Raw genomic sequence first — 11,910 nt, forward strand, 5'->3', positions numbered from 1 at the left:
AATTATGTTAAATTTCCGTTATATTATTGAAAAAGACAACAAAGCTCATATTAATAATCAGCCGTGTTGCATTTTAGATGTGCACACTGTATTAGTGCATAAATGAACGTAGCATGCTGTCAATTTGACAGTTCGAGCGAGGTTATATTTTTGTTCTAATTCGAAGTGAAAGTACATATAAATACAGGCATGGGTAGTGTGACTGCACTATTAACTGAGACGGAAATATTGTAATGCGAATGTTTTGTTACTTATTATAGTATAAATATGGATGCAATAAATAGTCGGTGGTGCTACAGTTCCTTCATTATTTTCGCGATTACTTTTTATTCACTCATTTCGTTGGTGCTTCCGCTGAACTTAACATCGATTAATTTACCGGAGATACATCTGCCGTACTATTTTAATAGGTTTTCTGATATAGCAAAGGAATGCTCACTCAATGACGATTGCATCTACAAAGAATATTTGGATTCAAATAAATGCTGGGGATATGAAGCCAATTGTGATTTGGACAATGCTTATTCAAAACCGACATGCCTCGGAGATCACAAAGGATGGGTTAAAGATAAGGAATCACAGTTGAAAACTTTTTACACTCAAGGAGATTTCGGTAAGTTTTACAACATTGTTATCCAAAAATAAATTACTTATGCTTCAAATACACTCTATGACGATCGGTCATATATATGTCGAAAAACCCGTTTCTTATGTTGGCGTCCTGTGTCACAGGGTGTCACAGAGTGTAAATACGATGTCATAACTGTCATATGTATGTATAATATGTCGGAATGGCATAGATTTGATTATAGACACTAAATCGCTCTTAGCATATAATATATGCATAATATAGCATATAATATAGCATATAATATGTGCCCGATCGTCATAATATAGTCTATTTGAACCTTTAATGGTTAAAGTTGAATCAGCTAGCAAGTGGATTAAACATTAAATAACCCTATAATTATAAGGTTAACATAATAGTGTGATGATATTTTAAAAAATTTAGACATTTTAGTTAACCTGGTCTCTGACAAATCTCTTGGCGGTTTTCCAATTCTGTACCCCTAGCATACGGCAGTCCAAGGAAGCTCCACCTAGCCAGCAAATTTTAGGTTTATCTCTTCTGCATACTATTGAATTACTCGAGGCTTGAGCTCAGATTCGTAATCATAAATTATCATATTCCACCCGTTACTAAAAAAATAATTAATTGGTGATTCATTCACTACCTATGAAATAAATAATTATTTTCATCTTCAGGTTATGTTCGTGAACAGCTTTCGGAATTGATGGTGATGTGTGAACCATTATTCCTAGATGACTCCTCACTGGAATGCTCAAAGTACCTCAGGTATAATAACACTTTTTGAATATTATATATTTTTAATTATTGGTATTATTGCAATAATAATATACTTCTTTACCTACCTATATAATATGTTTCTTTTTACCAGGTTTTGTAGGGGACGAAACATAATGATCAACTTTACAGATTTGATCAGACGAGAGGACAATCTTCGATATAAAATGGATATTCTTAATCCTGGACAAATTGGTAATAATTGTGAAACATGGTTACTATTATTTCAAAAAACTATTTTTTTTTTATTCAGCGAATAAGACAAGATTTGAGAATGTAACATTCTATATATTGAACATACATAATTTGAAAACATCTCATGCATATATACACTAGAAAATATGGTAGAAAAAAATAGGATACCCGACGGGACTTAAACCTGTAACTGCTGGATTCGCTTACGAAAAAATATAATATATTTAAAATTTAATGAAGGTCTGATTGAAACCAATACAAACAAATATTTACTCGAGGAGAGGGTGTTATTTATTTCATGGATTCTTATAACTATTTTACAACGTTTTTATTAGGTCGTATTCTTATTTGTCCGGTGGTTGTTTATCCGGTACAAATCTTGGAATCGATTTTTAACAAACTTCCCGACTAGCTAGACATTTGAAACTTTTAGAATATACCAGAACACGATGTCAATGCATTTTTTAAATACTTTTAGCCATCTTTAAGTAGAATTGAATTCATTTTCAGTTAATTCTGTTTTGTATGAAAAGTTATTTCGGAAGAAATCCATAATCCAATCCATTATTATTGGTTGCTAGGGGTCTGGGGTCCTAGCAACTAAATTATTAATATATACGTGTGATACTATGGAAATCAATATGAATGTCAAAATGACATTTCAGTATTATTTCTATCAAGTACAAATTTTTCTGATCAAGAGTTTTGAGTCAAGTTTATATGATTCAATAGAAAATTTAAAAACGTATATAAAAAGTTCTTTTTATCTTGTAATTATTTTTATATTAATATACGGGTGGTCCTGGACTGTCGAACGTTCTACTTTCGTACAATTGGTTATTTCATAAAATTTAGATTTTTGTTAATAATGCAAAAACTGTGCGTTTCCATGCAGTCGCTCCTCTCTCCCTCGCTCCCTGTCACCTTCTCAAATTTGTAAAAGGGTAGTATTCAACTATCTCTTGACAAGTTTATAAAGTAAACACCTGATTGCTAATACGCCTTGTTAACTTTTATACCTATGGATAAATAAATATTTTAAAGTACAGTTTTTGATGTTTTTTTGACATCCCTCTACTTTTGAACATTCAACTTTCGAACACATTAGGCGGCCACAGACGGACAGTTTTCGTAAGAGGTTGAACATGCCAGTTAATACGTAATGGCGGCCATACAGTTATCTTTGGTAGATAATCTGCTGCGCCCATAGACGGACACTTTTCGACCTGTCAGATGTGTGCCATGTTCAAACTGCCAGCCACCCCCCACTCCCGTGTTTTTGTAAAACTGTTGGAATTTCAGCTAGCTGAAAGTTCTCGAGTGACATTAGATGTTGGTAACGTAAAGTAGAATATACCGCGCGATACAACTACGGCTGGTGTTGCTTGTTATAAAATACAAATTCATTTATTATTAAAAATATAATAATATTATGTACGCGGAGATCGCAAATATTATATTTTATTTATTTTTACGAGAGTAAAACAAAGTAGGTAATAGTTATTTATGTAAATATATTATTTTATACAATATAATATAAATGTTAAAATTTTAGAGAGCATTATAAATATTAAGTTATTGTGAAAATATAGACTAATAACTCAGTACTCAAATTTTATTTATTGTATGTAGTGAATATTACAAATTATTAATTTAAGACGTTCACAAAATAAATTAATATACCTAATTGTGAATGACAATGTCGCTAAATCTAAATAAAATTTAAGTATATATTTTAATAATATCATAGTAATTAATTATTATACTGATGATTGATGTAAATATAATTTTGTGGTATGTTTAAATTTATTGTATATAAAATCAATACCTTTATAAATATTACCGTTTTCTTACTAAATTATTACTGTCCATTAAAGGGAATAATTTATTCAAAAGAAAAGATTATATTTTATATTTACACGAATGTGTATAATATTGTTTCGGTGAATCGATAAAATACACAATCCACTAGCGAAATCATGATTTATTTTACCAACGTCATAGGTGTGTATTTTATGTCAATTTGTTTCTAATAAAAACAATTATAACCATAATAAATTCAAAGTAAAATTATTCGTACATCAATATCGTTCAAGTATACTCTACCTAAAACTAATTGAAACAATACCCCTGTGTAATATCTCCGTGAACCTAACCTCCATAGTTTTTGACACTTGCTCTGCCACAGACAATAACTGTACGTATATGGGCACGTCTGTTGACAGTTCGACAGATTTAAATGGGGTAGTTAAACTGATCTGTGGTGTGGCCACTAACGTACAGTTATTGAACAGTTATTGTCTGTGCCATGTTCAACCTGTTACGAGAACTGTCCGCCTGTGGCCGCCTATTTTCAGGAACCAATTACGTGCGAAAGTGGAGGGCCGCCTGTACTTTATAATCCCTATTACAGTGCAAGCACATTTACTTATGTAACTATTACATATAATGAAGTAATTATAAAATTTTTAATGAATTTAATTGTAATTTTTTTAATCATACCAGTTTTAAGAAATTATTGTACTTTTTGTTAATTACACTTTAGTTTGTGATTAATGTCATTATTGTTTTGTAGGTGGCTATTGTCGATTATACAAAGATCGCTTAGAAAACGAAGCTGAACATATTAGCCCTTTACAATCGTGGGGGCCAGAGATCAGAAATTTTGCTGCTATTCCGCAAAGACCTATTCGTGATGGGTTATGTGATGTTGTTATTGAAAAACCTACGTTTATAATGAAAATTGACGCAAGTATGAAAAAATTTACATCATATCATTTATAGATTATTGTATTAAAATATTCATGACTTTCTGCACCATCCATATATACATGAAAGTTTGTGCACCCACCATGTTTGAGTGGTAAGATGTACACTTGTGAAGCTGAAGGTTGTGGGTTTTGAGCATTGACAGTACATAATGTAATATTTATTCTTTCCCCATTGGCTCCACAATCCGATGTGGATCGAGATTTCTTAACACGAAGAGGTTTCTTAACAGATTGTTTTTATGAGAAATGGATGTTAGCCACCTGCTTCATCTATTGGGTCCGTGCTCTAGGCTTAAATACACATTGAAAAACAACATGTAAGTTTGTCAGACCCAGGACCCAGGACCTGAGACCGATGACTTCACAAACAGCATGTTACAACTCAGCCATCGTGGCCGCTATTGTATTAAATGTAAAATTCTAAAATTCTTGCATATTCGTGTTTGACTTATATATTTTTCAAGTAATCAAGGATTAAATGAACCGTGGACAAGTTTTTTTTCGTCAACAAAGTATTATGTATGTGGATACTTTTTACTAATTTTTTATTTCTTTCAGCGGTAAATATGTATCATCATTTTTGTGATTTTTTCAATTTGTACACATCGCTGCACATAAACTCATCTTACCCTCAGAGTTTTTCTAAGGATAATCACATATTGATATGGGAGACATTCACATATGATTCTGCATTTAAAGACACGTGGAACGCTTTCACAAATAATCCAATTTGGGATTTGAAGACATTCAGGGGTGAGGTGGTCTGCTTCAAAAATGTTATTTTACCTCTCCTGCCCAGAATGATATTTGGCCTTTACTATAATACACCCATAGTGAGTATTGTTTTTAAATATTTCTTCATAGCAATAGCAATGGTTTTGCATACAGATACAGGAGATTTTATGCTCTGAAAATACCGTGAAATCTCTGGAAAACAAAAATGTCAGTTTCCATCATTGAAAATTGTTGATAAGTTAATAAAAATGTCATATTTTATTCTTATAGATATAATTTCTGATACAAAATATTCTAATATGTTATTTGATATTTATTAGTGTAAAAATAATATTTAAGAATACTTTTTCTTTAGAAATTATACTGAAAAGAGAGTAATATACATTATTTCTATCGACTTGCTAACATTTTACGAAAATTGACACTGTCGTTTTTGTTTCCACAAAGAAAGTAAATGATAATTTCTGTAATAATAATTCGTATAATACAAAAAAACCATAATTATCCGGACATATGTCTAGTTGGTTGAGTGTATATCTCTGAAACCATGGGTCACAGGTTTGATCCCGCTGGCTGGTTCAAAAAAACCATGTCTTTTTATGATGTGTTAATACAATCCAGTGTGAGAACCCGATGGATTGAGCCAATTATTAACTTATTATTAACTTATTATTAATTATATATAATAATATTATATATAATTAATTATTTCTAGTAATTAATTTTTTGCTTTATCTGGATCAATAATTAGGGATGAAAATATTCCAAAAGAAAGTAAAAAAATCTTTATTTACTCTGGAATAAACATTTATTCAAAATATTATTTGGATTCTCAATTTAAAGAAAGCTTTTATATTTTGCATTATTTACTTTATGATATTATTTTTTTAGATCTACGGTTGCGAGAACAGTGGTTTATTTCACGCATTTTCTTCGCACATTCTCAACGGACTGAATATTGTAAAAAAAGAGCGAGACGACAATAAAATAAGAATAACATTACTGTCCCGTGAGACAAAATATAGAAAAATATTAAATGAGGATGAACTCATATCTGCTTTAAATGCTACAGATGAATACTATGTACAAAGAGTTGTCTATAATAAGAATATACCTTTTGTACAACAATTATCGATAACACATAATTCAGATATATTTATCGGAATGCATGGAGCTGGTCTTACTCATTTGTTATTTTTACCTGATTGGGCAGCTGTCTTTGAAGTGTGAGTAAACATCTTTTTAAATTCAATTAACATCTTTTTCAACAGCTGAGTCAATATAATTCATAAATAATTTCATCAGTTGTAAAAAATGTATTTATTAATGCGGAATAGAAATTGTGACGTTTTGCAAATAATTTTTATAAATATGTATGATGTGATTTAGCTCAATTTAATTGTAAAACAAAAACAAATGATTATTTGAATTCCATACACCATATTATGGTACAGTTCTACTACACTCTTTGATGTCTGATTAAGAAAATAGATTGATAAGAAAATTTATTCACATTAGAAAGGTTTAAGACTAAATTGGGATTCTTTCTCTTCCTCGTCATGACCCTCATCTCATGGCTGAGGACTGTCATTCTCGAATTCACACCTTCTTCAGTTTTCCCTATCCTTGTGGTGCATGGATGCTATCGGTTTTTTTGGTAAATTCCTTTACTTGGTCTTTCCACCTCATCGGTGTTTGACGTCTGCCTTTTGCCAGGTATATTGCCCAAAACAATTGATTTTTCAAAGTTTTCGAGACAGTCTCTCGCTGATGTGCAGCTTTTAAAGCATTGAGGCATTGGTTTTATGTTCTGTCCAGAATACTCTCAGCAGTCACAATGCTTGAAAATGTCAAGCATTTTCTTTTCCTTGGCTTGTAATATCTAGGATTCCACCAAAAATTGGAATTAGTGAACAATAAAATTACTTTAAAGTTTACATAAATTTAATTCTGCTAAGAGTAAATTTCAATATTGTTTTGTTAATGATGTGTTAATTTCATGATAATTTATATTTTAGTAATTGCAATTAATGTATACAATTTACTCAATTATGTGTTTATTACAGATATAACTGTGAAGATGGTGGATGCTATTCTGACTTGGCGAGATTAAGAGGCGTTAAGTACATTACATGGGAAAATAGTGACAAACTATTTCAAGAAGATGAGGTGAACAAACTATATGAATTTTAATTTTAATTTCAATAATTTATAACTACTCGAATACGATTTATTCACGGTTAAATGATTTAATATAAATAAATTATTAATGTGAAATAATTCCATAATTTTATATTTTTTTGAGAGGATAATATTTTTTATTGTTTTCTTCATATCCAAGATTGTAAAATTTTTAGAGATATTTTTGTCCAAAACAAAAGCATAATAATATATTAGGAGATCATGTATTAACTTCTGCCTACAGAGAAGTAGTGGAGGATTGTCTGCTTCTGCTTGTTTTTTCAATAACTGTTTAATCCAAGTTAAGGCCCCAATGTGTGTGGTGAATGGCTAATAATCATTTCTCATGTCTGTTAATATAACCTCTACTGTGTAAAGGTCTATTCTCTGCTTATGTATGATAATGGTAATCATTTTGTATTCATTCAGTATTAAAAAAGTAATTGTTATTATTAGATGCATAATATATCAAAATAACTTGACAGAAAATAGTGGACGTATTAGCTTATAGAAATAATGAATGTATGTATAAACCAGTAGCAAGGGGTAGAGTTAGGCTGTTACGATTCAACATAATTAAATAACAGTATGTGCACACTAAACTTTGTCAGTCAAACTTATTTGTTTTCATTGAACTAAGAATACAATTTGCAGATAGTGCTAGCTAGTTTTAGTTAAACCAAACCTTAATAATTTAGGTATACTATGGGTAGGCTTACCATACGTCCTGGTTTGACTGGGATTGTCCCGGTTTCACACATTGGTCCCGGCGTCCCGACCGGTTTGGCATTTTGTCCCGGCTGTTGTTCCGCGTATGAATGATTGTCGGCAATAAATTGTCATGATTGACCGTAATCGCGTATATATGTGATGAGACGGCGGGGCAGGGTGCGAAAAAAGTTCATTCCAGCGAGAAGTACGACTGGTACAATAAAAAAATTAAATAATTTAAATTTTAGCTACAGCAGACCTGCATTTTTCTTTTGTACCTACATACTATTAATAATAAAACAATTTTTCGTGGTTAGATTTTTTGCTTTGCCCTATATGACGTTCTTGTCCCGGTTTAGAGTTTCATAATTATGATAAGCCTAACTATGGGTGATCCAACAAAAATAGTGCACATTTTTTCAGACATACATATTACAGATGGTGTTAGTAAGTTTCTTAAAATTCAGCATACACCAAACCATAATCAATAAAAAAATATTTATCTATCTATAAAATAAATCTAAAATGATGTATGGTTTAATGGCATAATGTTGGTATTTTCTAGAAAAATTAATATTTTTTGACCATTATTTATCTCATATGGCTTGGATTGGGCAGGGTTTAGTTGAATTTTAAAAACCAGCAGACACTATCTACACATTGTATTATTAGTTCAATGAAAACAAATACGTTTGACAGATAAAATTTAGTGTGCACTATTTATGTTGGTTCCAGTCTACCTCTACCTTTGGCCACTGGTATAAGTGGACATGTTAGAATGCATTAATTGTACTGTAAATAAATTGAAAGTTTTTGTAATTGAATATCTGTCATCAATTTATTTCATAATTTGTTTTCAGGGACACCATCCAGAGGGCGGATCACATCCGAAATTTACAAATTACGCTTTTGATGTAAATGAATTCATGCGGCTAGTAAGAATTGGAGTCAAGCATGTTAAATCCCAACCAGCATTTATGGAGTTTATTGGGTTAAACGAAAATCAAGTGCACCAGGAGTTGTAATTCGAAAAATTACTAAAGTTACTGAACAGAGTATCTCTTCCCGGCTGTAATAATTTTAGCAATTGTCGATATTGTTTTATAAATATTTTTTTATATTTTGTTTGAAGTTTTGCTTATATTTTAATTTACATTAGTTGCTTAATAATGAAAAGCTTTACTGGTATGCGGGTGCTTGCAGCTCTGATAAAAATATTTAAGTTATTGCTTATTGCGAAATCATTTCCTCATAATTATATTGAATGAAATGAAAATATATGACACTGTGCTTTCAAGCATTGTTTCCGATTGTTTGAAAATAGTGTAGGATCAGAACCAACTAACTCTAAGTGGGTAACCCCAAAGGAGGTGGTGTGGCGAGGTGTGATATTTTCGAGGAGTTTACGAGATATTGCTCAAAGCACACAAGAAAGTGTTTGTTTGTCGTTAACTCGAAAAGTAGACCGTATGTTTTTCTTATTTTTCTGGAAACCGACTAGAAGAATCAATTGGTGTAAAATTCGGATTGACAAAAAAGATAAGCAAGTGGCGTCGCCTCCTAATCAAGCCTTGAGTGGCATAAACTGAATTGCCCGTGCATCTCGTCTGCCTAGCCACTTCAGGTGGTCTCTGCCGTATTAGAAGACATTGTATTTTCATTGGGTGGTTGAGCGGCTCGAAATATTGATGTGCACAATGTCACACCGCTGCTTCCTATGTTTTCACGTAAAATAGGTATTTATGGTACTGAAAAGACCTGCCAAGGAAATGAGATTCCAAGTCAATAAATACTTTCATGTGAGTGACACTCCTTCAAGAACTTGAAGAAACACAACATGAGATCAGTAGCTACGAATTTATGAAAGTCAAAAAAATTATATATCTGTGATCACACATTATCCTTCAAAATGAAATCAGTCAGGAAGTTAGTAGAACAATTACTTTAGCAAAAAAATTCTACTACGGCTTAACACCTCAGGTCAAGATTAATCTTAAGGAAAACCAAAATAAATTTATACGAAACCCTTATCAGTCCCATGTTGAGTTATGGGTTAGAGTGCTGGAAAAAAAGGTGTGAAGTAACAGAAAGATGGCACGTGGTGAGGAAGGTTCAACCACAAACTGTACAGAATGTATGATGAGACTTTGATTGTTGTGGTTGAACTGTATAGAAAGGTTAACACAGCATCTCTGAGGCCGGGGATTTGAAAGTAGCTTGCGGCAGACAGAGAGAAGTAGAAACGTCTCCTAGAGGTCGCCAAGACCCCCCCCACTGGATTGTAGTATCGAAGATGATTGTGATTTGTGTAAATTGCAAAGTGTAACCTATTCAGTACCTAAGCAAAAAAATATTATTAGAAAAGCTGGTCTGTAACGCACTGCGGAAGAAGTTATAAACATATTTTCATTTCATTAATGAGAATCTTTCATATAGAATAAACATTCAAATCAAATCATTCCATTTATGTTATTATTAAAACATATTATTAAAAAAAACACATTCTCATGTACGAAAAATTAATAGAAAAACAGAATCTACTGTCCAACAAGAACTTCTTGACTACGTGTTAAAACTGTGTACTAATAAGCTCCTCCCATTTTTAACCGCACTTCCATTATAAACTAACAAGCTCCTCCCATTTAGTCGACGACAGTGTCTTTGGCTTGTGCCTAATCTTCTTGTTGGACAGTTTATACATACATACTAAAAGTAGAATGTCGAATATTTCTTCTACAAGTATAAGAATTTCTACTTAAGTATGTGTAGATTTCTTAATAAAATATTATCCTGGACCCGAGAGTAAGTTCAGCACAAAATACAACTTATGTAGAAGGGATAATAACTTAAATTCTGTCATTTAAAATGCATGCACTGTTATTGTAAATGTATATCTCAGTATTATATAGTACCAAAAAAATCGAGAAAAATATTCATTGGTAATAAGTAAATGGTGAATTTTATTTTATGCCTGTACATACTTACTGCAAACATTGTGTTTTGCACTCAACTCACCTCACCTCTAATGTTCAGATATTATTTCATAATATTTATTTTTAAAAGTGACAGAATCACACTTTTTCCCACTACTAATGTATAAATTTTATTGTAAATATTTATTTTAGTATTAATCGGTTTATTACCTCTTATAACGTTCAATCTAAATAGATCATAGACTTTTTGATGTAACCTGTTTTTGTATTATAAATTGGAAATTTATGTTTGTAAATATTTAGTGTAATTTCTGGTTAATTCAATAATGGTGTGATTTTACTTATATGATGATTGCATGTGAATGTGGACATTCAATTCGGTTGCGATGATCGCATAAGTAAAATCATGTCTTTACATAAATTAGTAGTATATTTCACTGGTTACAAAATTATAATCCTTTTACAATTATTATTTATATGTAGCATTTATTATATTTCAATTTATCTCCACCACGGTTAGATGTTCCAAAGATAAGCTTGCCGTCTGTGTTTCAGTTTGTTTGCTGTCAATGTTCAAATTTATAATATGTTATATTATAGTAATAATTGTCGGTGATGTAAACACTGTATATGCCGACAGGTGAAATGTCCAGGAAATGCAAAAATCTGATTGCTAAATATTTTTCCTTCTGTGAGCCACATCATGCGGGTCACTGTGTATCAAAAAACCCAATGAAACCATTTGAAGGGCACATGGCAAAAGACAGGCTCATCGACAAAATGATAATTTTGCAGGAGAGCAAAAAGAAGGATGAAATCATTGTTGGTTGGAAAATGGGTTTACAGACCTACAAACTTATCTGGAGAATGAGACGAGGGAGCTACTGTCGAAAACTACCCAACCACGACTCGTAACTGGCAAAATCTGACATTCGAATGACGTTTTTCAATATGGCGTCCTATGGTAGTTCGTAGTTCCATTTTTGGCCATTCTCCAGATAAGTTTGTAGGTCTGTAA

The 11,910-nt window shown here is 31.7% G+C and overlaps 1 protein-coding gene across 1 annotated transcript; it reads left to right on the forward strand.

Annotated features, from left to right (window-relative positions):
• Positions 1-93: 93 nt before the first annotated feature.
• Eogt (EGF-domain O-GlcNAc transferase) lies at positions 94-11,044 on the forward strand. The gene is made up of 8 exons (XM_085955338.1): positions 94-613; positions 1,267-1,357; positions 1,461-1,561; positions 4,137-4,313; positions 4,891-5,165; positions 5,959-6,293; positions 7,134-7,236; positions 8,820-11,044. Exons 1-8 carry the CDS (start codon positions 268-270, stop codon positions 8,982-8,984), a joined length of 1,593 nt encoding a protein of 530 aa, XP_085811464.1. The 5' UTR covers positions 94-267; the 3' UTR covers positions 8,985-11,044.
• The last annotated feature ends 866 nt before the right edge of the window (positions 11,045-11,910 follow it).

Source organism: Rhyacophila brunnea, unplaced genomic scaffold (genome assembly GCF_057557595.1).
Source record: "Rhyacophila brunnea isolate RB1 unplaced genomic scaffold, BYU_Rbru_1.0 scaffold_5, whole genome shotgun sequence".
Taxonomy (NCBI): Eukaryota; Metazoa; Arthropoda; class Insecta; order Trichoptera; family Rhyacophilidae; genus Rhyacophila; species Rhyacophila brunnea.

Bases quoted from the DNA above. Each gene is read 5' to 3' on its own strand.
- Eogt (XM_085955338.1), top strand. From the start codon at position 268: ATGGATGCAATAAATAGTCGGTGGTGCTACAGTTCCTTCATTATTTTC. The intron at 1,358-1,460 runs GTATAATAACAC...TCTTTTTACCAG, and splicing joins GAATGCTCAAAGTACCTCAG to GTTTTGTAGGGGACGAAACA. The intron at 1,562-4,136 runs GTAATAATTGTG...ATTGTTTTGTAG, and splicing joins TCTTAATCCTGGACAAATTG to GTGGCTATTGTCGATTATAC.